The sequence below is a fragment of the Misgurnus anguillicaudatus genome, chromosome 16 (genome assembly GCF_027580225.2).
Source record: "Misgurnus anguillicaudatus chromosome 16, ASM2758022v2, whole genome shotgun sequence".
NCBI classification, from domain to species: domain Eukaryota; kingdom Metazoa; phylum Chordata; class Actinopteri; order Cypriniformes; family Cobitidae; genus Misgurnus; species Misgurnus anguillicaudatus.
Window position 1 is genome coordinate 30,999,403 of NC_073352.2, and position 24,654 is coordinate 31,024,056.

General features: G+C 37.3%; 1 protein-coding gene across 1 annotated transcript; it reads right to left on the bottom strand.

Moving 5' to 3' along the window:
* ube2d2l (ubiquitin-conjugating enzyme E2D 2 (UBC4/5 homolog, yeast), like) lies at positions 1 to 24,654 on the bottom strand. The gene is made up of 7 exons (XM_055178540.2): positions 24,334 to 24,654; positions 4,459 to 4,522; positions 4,344 to 4,375; positions 4,183 to 4,260; positions 3,884 to 3,989; positions 3,655 to 3,748; positions 1 to 1,165 (listed from the first exon to the last, which is right to left on the bottom strand). Exons 1-7 carry the CDS (start codon positions 24,355 to 24,357, stop codon positions 1,120 to 1,122), a joined length of 444 nt encoding a protein of 147 aa, XP_055034515.1. The 5' UTR covers positions 24,358 to 24,654; the 3' UTR covers positions 1 to 1,119.

Sequence of the window (24,654 nt, forward strand, 5' to 3'; positions counted from 1 at the left end):
ATTGTTTATCAACTTTATTGAGCGAACAAAAATCAACAGCTAGAAGAGCTATTAGTTGATCAGTCGTCCATCAAGAGCTTTCGATCACGTATATATTCAGTGCAATGAGAGAACAGTGTGTTTAGGAGGATAGACAAACTAATAGCTCCCCGTTCTAAAAACATCAAAAACAGGAGAGAAAAAGAGTAACAAAATAAGTTTTCAGACTCTAAAAGTGGACGTGTATTTGCTTAACATCGTCTGCAGATATTCATCTTTGGCAGACCACAGACCAATTACTTTAGTACATGCAAAATATATATTTTCGTAACTGCTGATACAATGACGTGACTGATTTGGTAAGAAACAGTCAGTTATAAGCAAGAATATATTTCACAGACCATAGTTCTCATTGCTATCGTAAAAGCATATAAAAACATGAAAGCCAACAGATTTCATAGGCTACGTTCACACTGCAGTCAAAATCTGATTTTTATTCTCATGTGAATTAGACCTGTTTTTTTTTGTTTTTTTGCATGACAGTGTGAACAGCAAAAACCACATGGAATCATGTCTAATGTTTTACAATGCAACCTCAGCTTCAACAGTCATATCAGAATTCACATCACCTTATAAACCTTAACTTGTAAACAATAAGTGTATCTGACCTTATCTGATATCAGCCACATTAAAAAAACAGCCAAACAACAAAAAAATCTTATCCTTAAATCTGTATCGAGTATTAAGGCTTGCGGTGTGAACGTAGCCATAGTTTGCTGGCACCTGTAAAACTGTTGTTTTATTTATCTTAAATAGCACCTCTAGCCAGTGGCATGAGTTACAAGCGACCAATGTTTTCTCTTAAGTTTTTAATTTTTTATTTTAATAAAAAAACATCTGAGCTCGTAGTGAAAACATGCTTTTTTGACACAAGCATTTTTGTGAACAGAAAGCTGGTGATCTTCGCAACGTCGTGGGGTCCTTTTTACAGCTCGTGAATGAATATCGAAGGGGGCAAAATAACCAGGCAGAACTTATATGGTCTGAATATATGGCTAACCGTCAATTCGTTAAGGGTAGGTTGGGGGATTGTAGTTTGATTTTTCCAGCTATACTGCAAATTGGTCTGATATCCAGGTATCACATGGCGTACTTTTGAGTCCATTCCCGAGCTATTCTGTTGTACCTGCAGAAGATAAAGAAATAGAGAGATATTAAGTATAGCACGGGCTCAGACACTTTTGCAGAATCACTCATGCTGGGTGATCGGACGGTCTGCCAATTCGGCTCAGGCCAGCACAAACACACACACACGGTGCAGAAAAACCTCAAGGTCAGACACAGCGGTCTCCTCTCATTTCCTACTGATCCACACTGCAGCACTGACCATTACATCTGCTGTTTGTTCTTTTGCGAGTAAAAGCCAAACAAATTTCCATACCATAATTTCTGCCAATCTCTTTATTTGGGGGATAAATTGCAATATACGATAAATATCTATGACCACATTTATATGCACCCTCATAATGCGATTATAATGGTATTTGGCAATACTGCCATTATACTTTACCTTTTGTAAACACAATACTTCGATAAAAATAATGCTTTGTAAACATTTTAATCGTATTTATACAGCACTAACTGAAGTGCATGTGTGTTTTAGTCACGCACCTTAAAGAGACACTCCACTTTTTTTAAAAGTAGGCTTATTTTCCAGATCCCCCAGAGATAAACAATCAAGTTTTTCCATTTTGGAATCTATTCAGCCGATCTCCGGGTCTGGCGCTACCACTTTTAGCATAGCTTAGCATAATTCATTGAATCTGATTAGACCATAAGCATCGCACTCAAAAATAACCAAAGAGTTTTGATATTTTTTCCTATTTAAAACTTGACTCTTCTGTAGCTACATCATGTACTAAGAACAATGGAAAATTAAACGATCGGGTTCGGGTCTTGGACACGAGTGTGTGCGTCAATGTCCTTTTCAAACCTCTCATCTGTTTGCCAAGAGCGCCTGCGACATTGTGCGGCTGGCGGTAGGGTTATTTTCGTTGAGACAGACATGTCAGTCAATTGGTGTCATCATCAGATTACAAAGTAAAACAAATGGAGCAGCTCGCCAAATTGGTTGCGAGGCCACCGGAGTTTCTTTCTGTCTAACTGCTGCGTGCATTTACATTCGGGTCCAGTCGGGTTAAAAAAAATTGCCACTAGTTCGGGTGAGACTTGGGTCTAATTTTCTTGCATTTGTCTCGGGTCGGGTCTTTCTTTAAAAAAAAATTATTTATGCACGTCAGGTTAGGTTATAAAGTTTTTCGGGTTATTTTCTTGTAGGGTACGTTTCTTTGGACCCGAGAAGACCTCTACCAGAAACATCTCAAATAACACGACAGCAGCGTATAAAATTGTTACAGGCACTGTCTTCATTACGGCACAGAATAACAAAATACATCCATAAGAGCGTGTTTGTCATTTAACGTAAGTAAAGAAAAACAGCGAGTTCATCATTTGTGCTCTGTATTTGGCCATGTCTGAATAATAAGCATAATCATTAGCAAATAATCAGAAAATATAAACTGCATGTAAACACGAATGACGAGGTTAGCTCCAGGAAATGTCTTAAGGATATATTTATATTGCTGTTCTTCAAACCTTTTCAGGTATTTTCATGATAATAAAGAATATGTTTAATAATTATGTTTGACGAGTGTTGCTTTTTCAAATGCATGTTATAAACGACTCAAACTAACAGTGATTTTAGATCGATAAGGACTTACTGATCAAAACCCGTAGTACATGAAATAGCTGTGAATATCGGCTATGTGATTCAGAATAGTGATCGGCCACGTATTTTTAGTGGAGATCGGCATTGATTGGAGCATCCCTAATTAGGATATTACTAGGTACTAGTAGATATTTTGTAAATGTCTATACTGTAAAATATCTAAAATTTGATAAATCCTTAGTAATATGTATTGCAATGGATTTAATTTGGGCCACCTTAAAGGCAATTTTCTCAAATTTAGATTTTTTTGCACCCTCACATTCCACAATTTTAAATGGTTGTATCTCAGCCATGTATTATCCTATCCTAACAAAAAAAGACCCCTATGACTGGGTTTTGTGGTCCACGGTCATATATAAACATTCATGTCAGGCAATATACTAGACGATTTTTCACAATTACATCCTCCATTAAAAAAAAAAAATCACAAAATAACAACACAACATATTTTAGAAGTGCATTATAACCTAAGGAAAACTATTTAACTATAATGCTGCATTCACACCAAACGCGATACATCTTCAACTTGTGCAAAGATGCAGTTGAGGCGAACAGAGTGTGTTTTTGCGAAAATCATATTGTCAGAATCACTTCATCCGTATCGCCCTGCGCAAGTTCGCTTCTCTGCATTGACTTTGTATGTAGTAACTGTTGTATGTAGTTGTAATTACTCACGCAAATCATTGCATTCGCGTTTGGTGTGTATGCCCCATAACACTTAAAAATCTTGCCGGAAGTACAGTCATTCAGGTATTTTTGTCTAATGTTTTTCGAATACTATAAATTCGATCAAGTATGAAAGTAGGCGATTTCAGATGCAGCTCTAGTAAGAAAACTTACAAATCTAGTAGCTGTGAGGCTTAGCCCACATAAGGATATATACTTACTTTTCATTGTCTGTTTTATAGATACGTGCTATCTCTGGCACTAATGGATCATCTGGGTTTGGATCACATAAGAGCGAGCAGATGGACAATAGAACTGCAAGAGAAAGACGAAAGGGGTTGTCACACATCCTTACATGGTATAATAGATAATTGTGATCTTGGCAAAAAGATGTTGTTGCATGCAATGTTTTCTGTTCCCAATTACTCTTTGCAATACTTGTCAGCTCACCTTTAGAGATAGTTAACGCAGGAGACCACTGTGACCTTAGAATATCCAAACAGATGCTGCCGTTACTGTTAATATTTGGGTGATAAATTCTTGTGGTGAATGCAACCTAGTGAAACAGACCATAAAACACACACGTTATAACTCATATCTAAAATATCAACAGGCTTTCTGTAGTGATGTCTGCCAGTGAGCAAGTTATAATGTTGGGAAAGCTGAATCCTATTCAAGTCTGCTCTTTATATTGTGACTTATAAATAATAAATCAGTGGGCTGCTTATATAAAGTAAATAATTTTTTACCTTAGGTGGTTTGAAAGGATAGTCTGTAGGAAAATGAATAGTCAGGAAAAACACACCGCCCTGATATGGACTGTCATTCTGCAAGACAAGAAGTCCACAGTGTGAATATTCTGTTGGATTGACTTTAACATTATTGTTGTAAAAACTGTGCATCCACTTACAGGTCCCATAATTGTCGCTTGCCAATGAAACACTGCAAATAAAGAAAAATAAATCTGTGAGTATGGTGATGTGTTTGAGATAATGAGAATGTATGATAAAAGTGAAATAACTCACAATCATCCCCAACTGGCCCTGCAGAGCACTGTGCTGGAGGGTCCCTGCCCAAATCAGTCAGCTCCTGAAGACAGACACAGAAAAGAAATCATCTATTAGTGCTTGCCATTAAAAGAACAGTTTATGGTATGGATCAGTCACATCAATCTCTCATCTTTTAAATTTATTTATACAATTATAAAGCTCATTTTGATTCATGTAAATTAGTTATATATATATATATATATATATATATATATATATATATATATATATATATATATATATATATATATATATATATATATATATATATGTATATATGTATATATGTATATATATATGTATATATATATGTATATATATATATGTATATATATATATATATATATATATGTATATATATATGTATATATATGTATATATATGTATATATGTATATATGTATATATATATATATATATATATATATATGTATATATATATATATATATATATATATATATATATATATATATATATATATATATGTATTTGTAAAGATAAATATTTTCAATCTCAGTTCCTTAAAGAGCACCTATTTCATTGCTAAAAAACTTCGTTATTTTGTGTATTTGGTATAATGTGTTCGCGTGGTTTATTATTTTCCACATACCATACATTTTTGTAGCTCCAGATATCCTGCCTTCCTCAAATGCTTTTTGTACAAAACTAATCAAGCTGAAAAGCTCCGTGGCTCTGATTGGCCAGCTAATCTGTATGCTTCGATTGGCCTGAATACCTCTGACATCAGCTGGAAACGTGACGCTCCTTACCATGTTTGAAAGATTGCATTGTTGTCACAATGCAATGCTGACAAGAGTTATTATGGTACATTCACAAAGCGCAAAAGCGTTAATGCTTGACGTAGGGCTTGTCTGAAGCCTGGCCAACAGCCAATCACAGTGGCTATAACACATGCTCCGGTCTTGCATAAACGTAATTGGCTGGCTCGCACTAAGATATTTGCATAAGGGGATCTGATTGGGTGACGCACGCACTGGTGCTTGAAAAGTTTAGAAATGTACGAGGAACGGCAGTGACGCGACGTTGACGAATCCACAATTCAGTTCGGCAACGCATGACGTCACCCATTAAAATAAATGAGAAGCGTTAACACCACTGATCTATATAAATGACTGGATTGGGCATAGAACGCTTAACGTAACAGCGTGAGGTGAAGCCAGCGCAGAGTTCGAGCCGCCATCTTGGTATACCCAACCGGGAGAGGGGGTCATTGACTTCCATTCAAAATCATGTTTTAAATTCTCCCGCTTTACAGCGTATCAGTCACGCAAGATTATTTTTAGGATACGTGTACGTAAATTAACTGTTAATTCTGGTGTTATTTGCAATGTTTATGCTTTAATCAGGCAGGAAAATGGATTTATAAAAAAACTTTAAGGTGAGTGTGTCTGCTGCGTTCTGTTAATAATGACACGGGTATAAATAAAGTTTTTTTAACATTCAGCTACACGGTCAGCGTTATTTCTCTAAATAAGTTGAGGTAACTTGTAAGTTTAGATAACATAAAACCAGCAAATTATTGCATGTACAAAATATGATTATTTATTTAGATTTCAGAATGAGCACGTTTGTCATTAATACTAAATATGCTGCAGTGCAGTCTGTCTGCTGATCTGATACTGCAATGAAGATGAATGTATAATAACTGATTAAAAACTAAAATGTACAACTTTCAGTAAATAACTATGTACATGCTTAGGACGTTTGTGTTGTAATAATGTACAGGGTAACTTCAGATACAAAAACGAAGACTAGTTTTTAATGTTTTATCATTAAAATCTGATCACGTCCATTGATTTAATAGAATGTTTGGGTATACAAACATGGCGGCGCAGTGGCTTCACAGTTGTGACGTCATGTGCAATCCAGTCATTTATATAGATCAGTGGTTAACACTTATGCCCTGTGTCAATGTACTGCTACAGGCTCAGTCCGAAGTGGCAGGAATTACGATAATGACCATTGATGCCACGAAGTAAACTGTTGCCTACAATCCGTGTGTTTGTTGTAGTCCAAGATAAGAGATTTACGTTAGAAATGATAACTCGCCTTGGGTTTGTACCTTTTGCATATCGTTAACATGTACTAATAAACACTTACACACCAAAGGAAATGAAAAATCGTGAATCAGACCATAGTTGCTCTTTAACTTTTTTCCCCTAATGAAAAGACACTCATTTGTAAAGCCAAAGTCTGACAGACAGTAAAATGACCACTCATTCATTTTTTAATCTGACAGTATGTTCGCGGTAGTCTTATTCTAACAGTACTGGAAGGTGTCAGATCCACAAACTGTCTGGAAAATATTTTAAAGTACTCTTTCACCGCCATTGACGAGATATCTCGTCAATTAAGAGAAAACGCAACTTTTTAAACCCGGAAGTATTGCCCTCTGGCAAGCTGCTGCATGTCCGTGTCTGTTTTAAAGATCGCTCTGAATGGGATCTCAATGAAAAGTCCGTCACAAAAATTGAATTATCTCTGCTTTTAGCTCAAAATTTGGTGATTTTGCAGAAACCTACCCATATTCAAAAGCTGATTACAAAAGAACCACTTAAGTTAGGATGAACGGTTTGAAAGCAGAGGGTCTGTTCTTTCATTTGGTATATTGTATGTTTATATATTTAAAGAAGAACATTTTCTGGAAGGCATTAAACTTTGGTGAAAATCATGAAAAACGCTGGCGCTGGCTGGCAACTTTTTTAAAAAACGCTGGCGGTGAAAGAGTTAAAAAGAGTATATTTATAAATCTTATGCATAATAAACGTTTATTAAGTTTCACCAATTTTCTATTTGTCTCCGTTTTACTGTTATTACATCTGTGTTATATTGACCTCATATTGCCCAGTCAGCCACACTGCTATATTAATGTTGGTATGAGCCATAACAAAAAAAAAACATATTGGTCGACTAATAATAAAGACTTCTTGTAAACCCCATATAAGTTAAACAATAATAACAACCCCTTGTCTCGTTTTAAATATAACCATAGATTTTGTAACGTAAATCTCTTTTCTTGGACTACAACAAACACACAGATTGTAGGCAACAGTTTACTTCCTGAGCCTGTTGATGTGGACAAGACCGACATTATCATAATTCCTCTCGCTTCGGACTCTCAGCCTGTAAGTTAACTTCTGTTAGCATAGCATTGTGAGCTTTTAAACATAGTAAGGAGCGTCACATTTCCAGCTGATGTCAAAGATATTCAGGCCAATCACAATGTACAAATTAGCTGGCCAATCAGGGACACAGCTTTTCAGATCAATGAGTTTTTGTACAAAATCAAAGCGTTTGAGGAAGAGAGGGATATCTGGAGCTACAAAAATGTACAGTATGTGGAAAAGAATGTGTTTTTTGATCCATAACCCACGCAAACACATTATACCAAATACACAAAATAACATTGATTTTTAGCAATGAAATAGGTGCCCTTTAATGCCATGTAAGACAGCATGTTGACATATACAGTACATATTTAATCTTGAATTTTCCGTACATCAATGGTTGGTTTCACAGATAAGGTTAAGCTAAAGCCAGGTCTAGGCCTTAGTTAAATTAAGATGTTTAAGCATCTTTTATAAACATGCCTTTAAAAAAGACACTACTGGTGTTTATCGTGAGTAGGGCTGAAACGATTCATCGAGTTACTCGATTTACTCGATTCAAAAAATTCCTCGAGGCAAAAATTCTGCCTCGAAGCCTCGTTAAATTCCTATGACGCGCACTACACGCGCCGAGATCTGATTCACACGGACCGTTGTTCAATGTTCAGGAAGCACATCATTGCGCGTGGTACAGTTTGAATTTAGTTGGCGCGATGGCGGAGCGAATATGTCCATAAACGGCAGAGAGAGACTGTCTAAAGTTTGGGATCATTACATTCAGCATCTGAACTAAAAACATCCACTGCTGTTTCACCAAGCGTCGATGAAACAAGGTAACGTAGCTTCCGCTGATTTTAATCCCATACTGTATTTGTAGCGATGTCGTTATGCGGTTTGACTAGATATGATGTTTAGCTTTGATGTTTTTAAGTAGTAAACGTATTCACGTTCAATTGCAGGACAGTATAGATTAAAAAAGAACCCCTTGACACACACGCATGCACTACAGGTGTGTGTACCAAAAAACGGCACCACAGTGCAATCATATATGGGCAACTTGTAATCTGACATATTTTGTTCAATAATAATAATCTCTGTCTTATTGGAGTTTAGCATATGGAAGTTATTCTCTCTCACGCGAGTCAGACCGATCGCGCAATGCATCACATATGCTTAAACTTTTATGTAACAGTTAGACACGCAACAATAATTTTAGCTGCATGCATTCACTGTATACAGCGGGACGTGATGTTGTGATTTTTCGAACGGATTCTTAACCTAAAATGCACCGCAATGCAAGTGATGCAAACCAAATGCAGCGTTCTATTGAAAAGTAATGTATGTATTTCTGCAGTACCAAAATGCAATGAAGCAACTGAACGTCAGAACGCGTGCACACACACAAACACAAGTGCGCGCATACACACAGGCTGTTACCATAGCAAATAGGCTCACCCCAGAAATGATATATTATATGTTAAAAGCCTAATGGTAAATGCTGCAAGTGTAGAAATGTACATAAACCAGATATTTACTTTGATGTCAGGGCTAGATTACAGCATGAAACCTGTTGTGCATATTAATAAATTAAAGTGTTATATTGTTGGCACTGGCACTTATAAACACTATGGGGTGGTTTCCCGGACAGGGATTAGACTAGTCCTAGACTAAAATAAATGTAAGAGCTGTCCAAACTCAAATCAACTTGCACTGACGTACCTTAAAATATACCAGCGTCCTTTGTTTTGCCTCAAAATGCACATAAGTAATGTTTTTAGTAAAGTATGTTTGTTAAAACTAGTTATATTTCCCAATTAAAATCAGGTCTAGTCCTGGTTTAAGCTAATCCCTGTCCGGGAAACCGCCCCATAAACACTAAATGGGTAAAAAATTTAAATAAATAGGCTTATTTCTTGGAGCCAAATACCTCTTTTTTTAGAAATAAAAGCCAAATGCTTGAACATTTTACAGCAAAGTCATTTTCGTTATGCATTATTTGTTTTGGTTTTTTAAAAACACACACAAAAAAATTATCCGATTACTCGATTAATCGATCGATTCAGTGCTAGATTAATCGATTACAAAAAGAATCGATAGCTGCAGCCCTAATCGTGAGACAAATCAATTGGTACTGAAATATTTTAAAATATGTTAGTGCAAGTTATTGTTACTTGAAACAGGTAAATATTTGTTTAAGTCTAGGACTAGCCTTAAGCCTGTCTGTGAAACCAAGGGCAAGAGTTTAATGCTGCATTATCCAGATCTGAATTAAATAAATAAGCAGTTATACAGTAAATGAATGGAGTATTCATGTTTTTTCCATGTAAAATTTGAATTCGCAGCTATGTTTAATGCTATGCAAATGCTCAGTCAACACACGCGCATCAAAGAAGTATGACATTGTGTTCATGATATAAACCGTATACAGATTTAGATATGAATTTTCATAACTCTTACTTATGTTGGATGATCCAGATCAGGGGGAAATAAATCAGCATTCATACTGTATATTTTTTATCCTTGTAATATTATTTTTTTTACACAATCAGTTTTTGTGTTAAACTGAATTTATTGCAATCCACTTTGTGTCTGTTAGACAATTCATTAAACTTTCAATTTGAAAGAGCTCAAACTGGTCGAATTAATGAACTGACACAACTATACAACATCTCAAACTGTTGGTCCTGAAGATGCATTCTCACTGGTACAAAAACCTGACAGCTTTCTCAACTCTGGAAAAACACAGACAGGAAACGAATACTGTCATCTTCATAATGCAATTGTGAGAGAACAGATTGAGCAAAATCTCTGGTTTCCTCAAAGTCAATGAAATATCACAAACAGCAGCAGATCCTTCCAACATTTCAAGGCCAGTAATAAAGTGTTTATGTTTATTTATTCACTTCATTTTAACGTTATTGTGCAAAACAACAAACATGAAACATTCTCAATAATATGTGATCAGGAAATCACCGGAGCTCAGAAAGAGAGGAAATCATGAGCGAGTTGGTCTTATGGTAAAGTTTTATGGTTTTCGTAGATGTTAACTATATATGGTTAACCATATACGCGTGTTGGAAAATCCTCAACCTCCACAACCTGACCTGAAGGTTAAAAATAAATTAAAGTGATTTGACCCAACTTAACTTATAATTTAGCCAAAATGTTTACTATGCGTCCACCTGCACTTGTTAAGGTAAAATTGTAACCCATCTGTTCTCTGGTCACACCTATAGCATTGGTACAACAAGGAAATGACTACCATTCTAGAGCTTTCTCTTTCTCTGTTTATGGGAATATAGACAGCGGTACATTGCGACTATATAAACCACATCGTAGAAAAAAAAATATTTCTGAGAATTCACGAATGCGAACGAAGTGCAGGCAACCCTCTGGCACTGCATGCCTGTGCATGTGAGAAGACAGGAAGTGGAGGTTTCTTTGATGATGGAGGAGTCTATGGTTAAAACATCAAAACATATAAAAGCAAACTGTTTAGCTATCTTAGTAATATTTTTTATTTAACATATAGGGAAACGTTGATGGTTGTAACGATTTTCATAAAGTTTAAACAACTTTAGTTCCTCTCAGACCTGAGAGAGGGCGGTTTATAGGAAAAAAAAGGAAAAAATTTGGAAGTTTGAGGATTGAAATATAAAATTGCTAACATAAAATTGACACCATCTTAGTTCTCCAAGACATGTTCAACTAAAATGATACAATGTCAGAAAAATTGGTCAACAAATGAGCTGTCACTGGGGCAGTACCATTTAAAGGACAAGTTCGGAATTTTAAACCCAAAGCCCTGTTTGCAGACCGTTCACGACGAAACAGAACGGCCCCGACCGAAACCTGGACATATGATGCTGGCCCGAGAGTTTTGGGGTGTTTGTTGTGTCGGCCCCCACCCTCACAGTGGCTGTATAGGTGCACTGGAGCAATCCCTCCCAAAAAGCATTAAACCCTCGTTTACAAAGACGTGAAACTCACCGAGTGGTCAGGGGTAATCACTGATATGCTCACACAAAAATCGCTGCCAAAGATGCTTTTCAACAGGTTTTATCGTAGTTTTTGTCCAACTCCATTGACTTGTATTAGATGTGCTGTGAGGTACAGTATTACTTCGCGCCGGGAAAGTTCAGGGTTTCCTGCAGCATATTTCAGTTAAGGCGGCCCGCCTAAGCTTGGAAACCCTACCGCCTTAACTAGCTTGCCAAAAAAAAAAAAATAATAATTTGCTGCACAAAAGGTCGTCAAGTTCATCTCTGAGAATAGCGCGTACGCGCATCACACCGCATGCGGGGACATGCGCTACACGGCCGAAATGAGAAAGACGTGGTCCGGAGTACCGTCACTGTCTGTTGGATAACTAGCCAGTTGATAAAACATCTCAAAGAATAGTGCGGACGTGCTTCACACTGCGAGCGTGCACGCACACCACACCACACGGCCGAAATAAGATAAGACATGCTCCGTCATGTCTGGAGGATAGCCAGTTGATAAAAAGCGTGTCCGTGAGAACTGTAAGTGGACTTATGTTTTGGGGTTATTTAAGCCTGTTATTGTATTCGTCTATAGTTCTTCTAATTTTAAAGCGTAACTAAACCCCTGGTCAGAGCCTGACTCCACCCACTGGCAATATTTGAAAAATGCTAGAAAAGTGGGCAGATCCCAACAGAGATAGAGGGGACGAACTAAGCTCGTACCAAGTTTGTGGTGGTGAGATCGTAACAAGGGCGTGGTGAGCTTGAACCTGCTTACCTCACGAGTTACTTTTTGGACCAAACATCCAATAGGAAAATTCAACTGCAGTAGCCACCGTTCAACCTGAAGTGTGCAGCACTCAGACGTTTTTACACCATATATTGTATTGAAACACTTTCTACTCAAATATCAAAAAACTTACTAAAATCAATGAACAGCACTAATAAAGCTTCATTCTTACAGATCATTAACTAAAAAAAGTTGGTTAAGGGTTTAGTTACTCTTTAAAGTAAATTAACTGGTGATTTTGTTGTTTGAGCAACCTGCTAGTTAGGTTTCACGTGCCTGTTGATTAGATATAATTGTTGCTCACATTATTTATGTGCATTATTTACATGCTACAGTTACACTCCTTTAAGATGATGTAATTAATAGTGGGAAATAATCAGTTTTTACCATTTTTGCGCTATCTATCATGGTTCGCCAGACGATCTACAACATCTGCTTTAGTTTGTGTTTATTAACCCTTTAGTTTCACTTCATAACGCAGCTATTCCCATTAGAGGTACAGTGGGGCAAAAAAGTATCCAGCCAGCCACCAACTGTGCAAGATCTCCCACTCAAAAAGACGAGAGAGGCCTGCAATTCCCACCACAGGCACACCTCAACCACGAGAGACAAAATGTGAAAAAAATCCAGAAAATCACATTGTCCGATTTTCTAAAGAATTTATTTGCATATTATGGTGAAAAATAAGTATTTGGTCAATAACAAAAGTTCATGCCAATACTTTGTTACATACTCTTTGTTGGCATTGATAGGGATGGGTACCGACCTCGGTACTTTTATAGGCACCGACCGAATTGCGTCGGTACTACCCAGTATCGATTCACATAAAATCAATCGGTGCTCAATTTCGGTACCTGAGAGAACATGTCAGCGCGCCGTGTGAGTCTGGTACGTAGCGAAAGCGTGTGCGCGCGGGAGAGAGAGATGGTGTGGTAAGTGACACCTCTTTGCAACTTGCTTAATGGCTAACAGAAAGCGATCTAACATGTGGTTAAATTTCACAAAGGATGATGCAGACAATGCTACCTGTAATATTTGTAACAGTAAGTGCAAGGTAAGCAGTGGTAATACATCCAACCTGAGGAAGCACTTATTTAAACACAGTGTGTATTTAGAAGCACAGCTTATTAAGCTTATATAAAAGCTTAATATAAAATGCGTTTTCGTCGATCGGATCACTAGTGGACGAGAGAGACAAATTCTGTTTACACCTGGTATTTAGCAACACCAGTCCGTCTCTTTTTTCCACTTTCGATCGGTCCTGTCCTGATTACTTTGAGTGGTGGTCCGTGGAGACCGCGGGGAAGTCCCTTTGCTTTCGTTTTAACCTAAGCTGGAGTAATGACGGGTTTAAATGCACACGAACTAATACTATGCTTGTGTTTTAAGTAAACATGCTGCACAGTGTTTTGTACATGAATATGTTGGAGCTTTCTCAGATTTTTCAGCACAATTAATGAATTAAGATCACACAACTTTCACGCGCTCGCGAAATGAAACTGCGGAGATCAGCCGCTTTTAGCTTTATCAATGAAAGCCTAAAGACTGTGTGTTCACGCTAAAAGTCAGAAATGACGTAAAACTTTGTCCTCAGTACCTCAAATTAGATAAATAGGAGGAGAGAAGGCAGTCCGCGTGGCTGTTCGAACACATTTAACCACATGCGGACCAAATGCCAATGCTGGCCAGATTGGCAAAAAAGTATCTCTGTGTCCAGTCCTCTTCTACATCCTCAGAGCGAGTGTTCTTTACCGCTCTGTCATGGCTTTTACCTGAGAACGTTGACATGCTGATTTTTCTAAAAATCAACTGCTAGTATTGTTTTCAACATAAAAGTTTACTTTTATGTTGCTTTTAGGACGTTTATGTTCATTGATCATTTGTCTTACTTATATATTTTATTTATTTATTTTATTTATATGTAAGACATATGCCCTGGATGTTATAGGGATGTTTTTTTTGTAAAGATTGTGTGTATTATTAAACATTTCGAAATAAATAACAAAATGTTGAAAATGAGAGGTTTGGGCTTATTATGTCCACTGAAAGTCACTTAAGTCAGAGTAAAGTACCGAAAAAGGTACCGCTGGGTACCGGTATCGAATTCCAGGTACCGGCATCGGAACCGGTACCGGTAAAAATGTGAAAGGTACCCAACCCTAGCAATGACATAGATCAAATGTTTTCTGTAAGTCTCCACAAGGGTTTTACACACTGTTGATGGTAGTTTGGCCCATTCCTCCATGCAGATCTCCTCTAGAGCAGTGATGTTTTAGGGCTGTCACTGGGCAACACGGATTTCAACTCCCTCCAAAGATTTTCTATGGGGTTGAGATCTGGAGACTGGCTAGGCCACTCCAGGACCTTGAAATGCTTCTTACGAAACCACTCCTTCGTTGCCCGGGCGGTATGTTTGGGATCACTGCCATACTGAAAGACCCAGCCACGTTTCATCTTCAATGCCCTTGCTGACGAAAGGAGGTTTTGAGTCAAAATCTCACGATACATGGACCCATTCATTCTTTCCTTAACTCGGATCAGTCGTCCTGGTCCCTTTGCAGAAAAACAGCCCCAAAGCATGAGGTTTCCACCCCCATGCTTCACAGTAGGTATGGTGTTCTTTGGATGCAACTCAGCATCTTTCTCCTCCAAACACAAGAAGTTGAGTTTCTACCAAAAAGTTATGTTTTGGTTTCATCTGACCATATGACATTCTCCCACTCTTCTTCTGGATCATCCAAATGCTCTCTAGCAAACTTCAGACGGGTCCGGACATGTACTGGCTTAAGCAGGTGGACACATCTGGCACTGCAGGAATTGAGTCCCTGGCTGCATAGTGTGTTACTGATGGTAGCCTTTGTTACTTTGGTCCCAGCTCTCTGCAGGTTATTCACTAGGTCCCCCCATGCGGTTCTGGGATTTTTGCTCACCATTCTGGTGATAATTTTTACCCTAAGGGATGAGATCTTGCGTGGAGCCCCAGATCGAGGGAGATTATCAGTGGTCTTGTATGTCTTACATTTTCTAATAATTGCTCTCACAATTGATTTCTTCACACCAAGCTGCTTACCTATTGCAGATTCAGTCTTCCCAGCCTGGTGCAGGTCTACAATTTTGTTTCTGGTGTCCTTTGACAGCTCTTTGGTCTTGGCCATAGTTGAGTTTGCATTCTGACTGTTTTAGGTTGTGGACAGGTGTCTTTTATACTGCTAACAAGTTCAAACAGGTGCCATTAATACAGGTAACAAGTGGAGGACAGAGGATCCTCTTAAAGAAAAAGTTACAGGTCTGTGAGAGAAAGAAATCTTGCTTTTTTGTTATTGACCAAATACTTATTTTCCACCATAAATTGCAAATAAATTCTTAAAAAATCAGACAATGTGATTTTCTGGATTTTTTTCCCTAATTTTGTCTCTCATAGTTGAAGTGTACCTATGATGAAAATTACAGGCCCCTCTCATCTTTTTAAGTGGGAGAACTTGCACAATTGGTGGTTGACTAAATACTTTTTTGCCCCACTGTATCTGTTAAAAACATTTAAATTCATTAAAGGAGCGGTGAATCAAAAACTCAATTTTAACTTGATAATTTGTTATATAAGAGGTCATCATACTTAAATGAACATCCTGCAAGTTTCAGAACTGAAAACGTCCGTGCTACTGAAATATAACCGTCTTTGGCACCAAGCCAGCTAAAAACTCCAGTCTAAAATTCGGAAATCTATGACGTCAAAGTAGAATTGAAACACCTCCCCATAACCAAAAGGACAAGTCTACTTTTGTAGCCCCGCCCACAGCTTCGCGTGACACGTGTGTCTCAGTAAGTAAACATGTCTTTAAAGATTGACAAATTTAACCAAAATGACTTTTTAAATACATTTTTTCTGAGAGACTTTTATTTTGACGCGGTGATCTGTTATGATACCATGGAAACGCATTTTCACAACCGCGTGGGAACAACCATGGGAACAACACAGAAGCTAAATACTTCAAATCGGAGGCTTGGAACTTAACATTAGCAATATGCTTGGATAAAGTTTGCTTTTGAAGAAGTTCCAGCTCGTGTGGGGAGCGTTTGTTAACGTTGTGGACATGGATTCATTTGTAAAGAAGTCGATGCTGGATTTGCAGAGAGACTCAGTCAGAAGCACCACTTATATTGGATCTGACAACAATGACACAGCAGTATAATAAAGCAATAAGCCCCAAGAAGCAGTGGGTTACCAGTGCATTTTATAACGGCTAAGGGGCGTTGTTAGGCACGACGCGAAGCGGAGTGCCTAAAACCCCCTTAGCCGTTATAAAATGCACTGGTAACCCACTGCTTCGCGGGGCTTATTGCGTTTATAAAACGGTTGCTTCAAATTATGTATAGCAGGATTTCATATAATAAAACACAGCAAATAAGTTGTAATTATATTAGTACAGATATTAGTCTTCCGCCAAACAAAGTAGTTCCTCAGACTCAAGCGTGTCTGCAACAGAGCGGTTCCCAAGCAAAACAGACGGAGCAAAGACACAATGAAAATATGATTCATTAAGACTGTGGTGTTTATTTTCATAAATTAACATTCATCTAATTTATACATTAACATTTATACCGTGCAACTGTTGACGTGTGGATCAAATATGCTTGGAAGCATGCTTAACACTTTCCCTGCCAGCATTTTTTAAAAGAGTTGCCACCCAGCTTTAGTTAAACATTAATGCCTTCCAGAAAAATGTTCTTCTTTAGATATATAAACATACAATATATCAAATGAAAGAACAGACCCTCTGCTTTCAAACATCAAAATAAAAACGTTTCACCCTACCTTCAATTGTTCTTTTATCCTCTCAAATTTTGAGCAAAATGTTGGGATAATTCCATTTCTGTGAATGACTTTTGTTAGAGATCCGATTCAGATCGCTGATCACAAAATACACTTGAGTTTTAAAGTGTTGAGTGAAAGCATCAGTGTTTATGTTGTTGTGTAAGATCGCCACCCAGTGGATAATATACGGTACAACTACTCCTCACGGAAGCATAATCAACAAGAAAACGCAACAATATTTATTGACACTTATCTGGATATCGCCATTAATTGTTCAATTGTTGAGGATTATAATTAATACAATATAATATAATTAGCCCACCCAATAAATCAAAATTGACAACAAAATCCGACATTTTGACAGTTATTTTCTACAGTACACAACAACAGTGGCGCAGTGATATGTAATACGGTTTGAGCCGTGGGTTTACCGGTGAGTTTTATCACAGCTGAGAACGCGTTTCAACCAATCAGAATGAAGAACCAGAACTGGCCGTTTTATAATTCACAGTAAGACATTTTACTTTATTTAAGTTACTGCGTTTCACTATTGCTTTGTTAAAAGAGATTGCTTAATGTGTCCTGTTGTAACATCCGTGTCTAAATACGTTTGTTGACTGTTTTAATTTACTAAAAACATTAAACGATTAATAAAGGTACAACACTTAACAATACGACTGTAATTTAAAGGTAGAAATATACAAAGTTAGTTATAAGGAAGGATTTATCAACCGCAGTTTAGATTCTGATGCCCGTTTACTGTGTTGTATACGGTAATTTAGGCAAGTTCCGTTTGAAAGGTCAAACACTCAACAAAGCTTATTTTTTATCATATAACTGTGGTATTTAACATTACGTCAATGTAAAAGCGACCTCACAAGCACAATAGAAATATACAAAGTTATTGATAAGGATTTATTAGCCGCAGTTTAGATTCGGATGCACGCTTACTGTGTTTTATACGGTAATTTAGTCACGTCGAGTTTTGTTTCTACTTTAATATACGTATTGTCATTTATGTGTATCATGTTTAGCACCCAGAATCTTTTGTGTCTCAAACATATTTGTGTTCGGCTGCTATTTTTATCACATTCATGTTTTTAAAACATTTCCCTACATGTAATGACGGGGAATGAAGCTGTCCAATCATAGCAGTGGGTGTTTACGTTCAGGTCTTCAATGCGGCCCGCCCCTTCAAACAAACCATTTCTCAAGACAGCCACTAATCCATGTTACAAAATAGCGTATTACTTATTGCTTTTGATGTTTTTGAATGTAAAAACAACGCGAAATGCATAAGTAGACATCAATCAACGTCATAAAGCAATAAAATCGACCAATTCACGGCCCCTTTAATAATCTAGTATGTGTTCATTTTTTGCCATAGTTTCTTCAAAATTAAGTTTTATTTGAGTAAAGAAACTCCAATTGTACCTTAGAAGAATTACCGTATTTTTTCTGTCTATAAGCCGTGTTTTTTTCATAACTTAGCTGGTGCTGCGTCTTCCAGTCAGGTGAGCCTTGTAAGTCTGTATGAATTAATTTTGACATTTATGAGGCAAGAGACAGACAACATTATCGTCTACAGCCGCGAGAGTCCGCCATATGTTGCTTCTGTATGTAATTCAATGGATTCAGTAATGTGGAATCATAAGTACGCGAACTTCACGCTAGTTGGCTTGTTTGGTTAATTTAGACTATTCATTCAACCTTCCAGGTAAGTTCTGTATGCAGGGCTCTAGACTAACTTTTTGCACTGGTTGCACTGGTGCGCCTAACATTTTTTCTTAGGTGCACCAGCACAAAAGATAGGTGCACCCTAATTTTTGACTGCATCGGATTTATAGTTCACCCAAAAATGAAAATTCTGTCATAATTTACTCACTCTGATGTTGTTACAAACCTGTATAAATGTCTTTGTTCTGGTAAACATGAATGAAAATATTTTGAGGAATGTTTGTAACCAAACCATTCATGAGCCCCATTCACTTCCATAGTATTTTTTTTCCTAGAAGTGAATGGGGCTCATGCTTGGTTTGGTTATTAACATTCCTCAAAATATCTTGCTTCGTGTTTATCAGAACAAATAAATTTATACAGGTTTGTAACAGAATGAGGGAGGGTTAATGCTAACGGAGTTGTCATTTTTGGGTGAACTGTCCCTTTAACACCGCAAGTTATGGTGGTTTAATACAGAATATAAACATTTAGGGTATTTTATAATTTTCCTTATACGAGTCATGCACAGTCCTGTTTGATAACCCGCATCCGCGCGATTAAAATAACACTTGACCCATTATCCGACATCAGCATCAATTTATTTCATACCCGCCCGTTTTACATAAAGACTGCGACCGGTCGCACCGCAAATCGTGAAGTAAGTAGAAACCTTTAAAGATCTTCATGCAGAACATTGACAGAAATAAGCACAGGACAATGACTGGACAAATATATTAACATTTAATGTGAAACTTTGTGAGGGTCGGCAGATTGACAGCTGAGCGGTCAGCAGTGTTTGAACACTCATAAGCGCTGCGCTTATATTTATACCTTTTAAATTGATGATATGATTGCAGTGATTCCAGAGGGATGTCCAAAAAAACTCAAGTAGAATGTTAAATGTTTAAAGTTTAATGTATTTTTCTCGCTGCCCTGCGTAAACCCGCGCCGGTGATGGCATGAAATGCGTGATGAGATTGCATAAAAAAGTTTTTTGTGCTGCATCGGATTTGGAGCGGGTCACACAATAAATAAACTCATATAGGCTAGGCTACTTTTGAATTCGTTTTGTTAATTTGCTAATATTTAAGTTAAACACATTTCATGTAGGCTTATTTATTTTATTATTTTTTCACAAAAGAAAGATGTAATCATCACGTTCTATTCATTTTAATGCCTTTTGCGCATACACTAAACCCTTGGGGGAATTATTTATAAATGAATCAACAACGCAAATCAAGGAATGAACTTACTTCTCTATTTAAGACAGTCTGGCAGGGCGGTGATAGCGATACAGCAAACACCAAAAAGTTTATAGGATTAGATTTGGAAATAAGATTATGAAGAAAACAGCGGTCCTGACTCCTGGCTTTTTTCTATACATTTGGCGCACGGAACGCGACATTGCTGTTGGGTTACGTTCAAATAATTTTCTTCAAAGGGGACAGAGAATGAAAAAACATTTTTACCTTGTCTCTGTTGAATAATGGTAGTCTACCCACATTCACAAACATACAAAAAGTGCTAAACATGCTAAACATCTTAGTCTCATAGAAATTCCTCTTTTAGAAATGTCAGCCAGAAAACAGCCCAATCTTAAAAACTGATGCTTATGACATCACATGCATCTAACTGCCCACCCACTTTAAAATAATTGGCTACATTTTTTGAGTGGCAGCAAAGTCAGCCAATCAGTAATGAGATTGCAAGTTAAGCCAGTAGGGGGAGCCAAAATAGGTGCAAAACCACTTGTTTAAAATCCCCCACCCTAATAGAGCTATCTGAGAGAGGTTTTTAGGAAGCTTCTAAGGCATTACAGACCCAAACAAAATTTTTTTTGTCTACATGTCACATCACAGAACAAGGATAAATACTCCGTTCAATCATTCTATGTCACCTTTCAAAAGAATTATGCTTTGGCTCTGACTCGATTGTAAGAGGCTCATTACCTAATTCAATTCCGTCTTCGGGTTCGGACCTGATGTGACGGGAGGTTGATGTCAGAGCATTGGTTGTGATCTTCGGACGGATCAGGCAACTTAACATTCTTAACGAAAAAGTTGTCAATCGTTCTTTTCCTCTTCTCTTATCATCAGCGTCTCTCTCTCTCTCTCTCTGACTGGAGCGCACACGCATTTTTAAACGTACACACACGTAGATCTGGACCATGGCTTTTTCCCTCGAACTCCTGGGTTGCACCAGTGCGACCTGATATTTTTTTAAGTCGCACCATTGAGAAATTAGGTCGCATGTGCGACCAAATTGGTCGCACTCTAGAGCCCTGCTGTATGCTATGGTTTATCGTTTAAATAACTGATAATATTACTTTAACGTACAGACATCTATTCAGCTTGCTGTTCTGTGTGCTATTGTTTAGTTGAATAACTCGCCTTTCCAGATTAAATGTGTGTTCTTTGGCTTGGATATTGTGAAATAATTTTCTAAATAAACGCAACGTCCAGAAGGCCTAGTTCTGGGTTAATCTAAACCCTGTCTGAGAAACCGCACCATAGTGATTTTAGATTGATAAGAACTTCTTACTGACCAAAACACCGTAGTACACGCACAAGCTGCACATGAAATACAGAATCGCTAACACGGTCTCACACCCATGGCGTCAATATTTGACGACACTTGACCATGCGTCAATATGTTGACGCGGAGGGTATACCTTTCGCGTCATTTTTTGACGAACTGGGGACTTCAATACTATTAGGTACGCGAAATTAAACAGTTGTCGCCTGGCATTGGGGTTAGGGAAAGGGTTGGGTAGGGATGTCATTATGTAAATCTAACCCTAAACCGACGCGAAAATGGTAGAAAATGGTAAGAAAATAGGAAAGAGAATGCAACGGACTTAGTGGTATTGAAGTCCCCAGTTCGTCGGGGAATGGCGCGGGGGGTATACCCTCCGCGTCGGCATGTTGACGCATGGTCAAGTGTCGTCAAGTATTGACGCCATGGGGTGAGACTGGGTTGGAATCGCAGCCTTTTGGGTGAGAATCGATTTCAGACAGGTCTTTTTAATTCGACACACGATTTATCGTCACAGCCCTAATTGTTTTTTTGTATGGTATGTTTGTAAAAACTACTGTAATGACCTGATACGACTAAGGGCTAGTCTTGGATTCATCTAAACCCTGTCCAGGATGCTGCTCATTATCATACTCCTTATTATAATATGTAAGAGTAATGCCAGAAAAAAGGAAATTATCATTGTACACGTTTTGTTAAGTCTTGTTAATCTTTGGATGATGTTGCTGAAGAAAGTCTTAATGAGACTTACAATGTACAACAACCTATTCAACCAACACCGGTCAGTGTGAAATCAGCACTAAACAGTGGCAGCTATTTATACGCCCGCATACTTCAAATGAGGGTGTGGGGAATAAACAAATATGCAATCACTTAAGATATGTGGCAGGCATTTTCAACTGGCAGTATGTGTACTAAATGTGATATTTCCTGCAATAAAAATCTCAGCAGAACTTAACTCTCATTTACTGGCACTACGCGGACAGTCTGGCGGTTCACACAATACACGTGAAAGTCTAAGTGGGTGATTCTCACGAAACCTTTTAAACACCTCGGCTGTAATGATTTTAGCTTTAATATGTGTTATATAGTAAAATTAAAAAGCATAAGAATTAACACAATAATGTGTTCTAGGTTGCTAAATTTGTGATTTCAAAATAAGAATTTATAATTGTAAATTTTATCTCATTTTCTGCTGAAATTCTCATTACCGCAATGTGTCCGGCTGTCTTTGAACATGCGTTATGTTGTAATTTAATCAAATTAACACAAAAATATTAAGAAAAAAAATGGATGTTTTGCTAGACTACTTTAGATGACAGAAAAAATATTTACTGAATATTCATGTATAATAATTATAAAGAAAAATTAGGAAAATGATGTGTCCATGCCTGATGTTCTCATCCTCCGCAACACTTTTTGAGAACAGTTTAAGCACACATACAGAATTTTAATAAAGTTTGATTTTGAGTGACCAAGCACATGGACCAGTTACTTCAAGATGGCTACCAGGTAAGATCATTTTTTTACAGTTAATTTGAAATATTGTCTTGTCAGAATGCTTACACGACATTTTGATTATCATTACCGCAACAGATGCTTATTAAATGTTAATTTAATTAATAGAAGCATAAAACTTTGATTTTTTTGAATCTCCAAATTATGTTCTTTCAGGTTTGTCATGTCATTTTGAAAATATGTCAGTGTTGATGTTTTCTGACTGTTGCGGTAATGAGACTTTTTAGGACTAATTTTTTAAATTATGTTACATAAGTACTTAAATGATAAGTAAAAGTTTTTAAATTAATGTTCCCATTTACTCCAGACTTTGTTTTTCAATGTCTGGTGGGGTAAAAAGTACATTTAAGCAATTTTTACATTTTCATGCTTGACATTTTTAAAACCAAGTTTTCGTGAGAATCACCCAAATGTGATTTAGGCAAAGTTCTCCAGTTTCACATAAATTGTGTAATGTTACAGTTTCGTACAAAGTTAATAGAAATGTTTATTCTATAGAAAAAGAAGAATATATTAAAACAATATTGAAATTGTTGAGAAAGTAAAGAGTTTAGTTCATAGGTCCAGCCTAGAGTCCCAAAGACTGTTTGACAAATTAAGTATTTGGCTGTCAGCCCATAAACATTCTGCCATGTCAGTCTAATTCATAAAAGATACCAAACTCAGCAAACTGCAGGCAAAAATCATCTGTCGCCAAGTTCAACAACTATTGTGCAACTTCACACTAGACTACCATAGTAGCTTTCCAGGAAGAACTTCTGTCAATGACGCAAAACTAATCTAAAACAGAGCACTTAATTCATAATTAAGTATGCCTATAGCATTTACTCTGAATCAGTCCAAGCTAAAACTGTCCTGGCCAGTCTCCTCTGAGGCTTAGATGATTCATAAATATTATACATCTGAATCAACACAGTGATTTGAAGTAGAAGAAATCACACACAATGTTCTGCCTTATATTCCAGTGTCTGACTCAGAGAGGAATCACATCCTTCACATCCACCTTTTTTACTACTGATACAAATATTTCCCTACTTATCTGTTACATATAATAAGGAAATGTTGGATTTAGAGATTCATATTGCGCTGAAATTTACATTTTATGGGTAAAACTATGTCTTCATAAGCATCATATAAGTTATATACACATTGTTGAAAACATAGATAGATACATACATACATAGATAAATTGTAAATTATATTAAAATATTTAATGAAAACAGGCTAAACACTTAACCCATCCTGCCATTCAAATAGCATTAGCTAACCTGTTTAACATTTGCTTCCCCCGCAAGGTTTTCTAGAAAACAACAAACCCTCTGATGTCCGAATGTATAATTATAAACATAAAATTTAATTTCTTACCTTGTGAATTCGTTTTAATGCCATTCTCTGTGTTTAATGGGCTCTTGAGGCCTAGGAAAGAGGAGATTTATCCGGCTAGCTGCGGCTAGCAGTGTGCTCGCTAGCCAGACTAAAGATCCAACAGAAACGAGACCGAACCGGAAACGAACGAATCCGGCCGTTAATACGGACCAACGTACTCCCTGCTCTTTGATAGAAAATAATCCTGACGTGAATAAAAGTTATTGAATATGTACAGACAGGTCTATATTACAACCTTGTATAGGTATGTCTGTCTCCTCCTCTAGTCTCTCTCTCTCTCTCTCTCTCTCTCTCTCTCTC

What these genes read in the sequence shown, in the direction of transcription:
- ube2d2l (XM_055178540.2), bottom strand. Translation starts at nt 24,357, where the DNA reads ATGGCATTAAAACGAATTCACAAG. An exon ending in AGGGCCAGTTGGGGATGATT is followed by an intron (nt 4,376 to 4,458) that starts GTGAGTTATTTC and finishes CTTTATTTGCAG; the next exon opens with TGTTTCATTGGCAAGCGACA. An exon ending in ATCCTTTCAAACCACCTAAG is followed by an intron (nt 3,990 to 4,182) that starts GTAAAAAATTAT and finishes CTGTTTCACTAG; the next exon opens with GTTGCATTCACCACAAGAAT.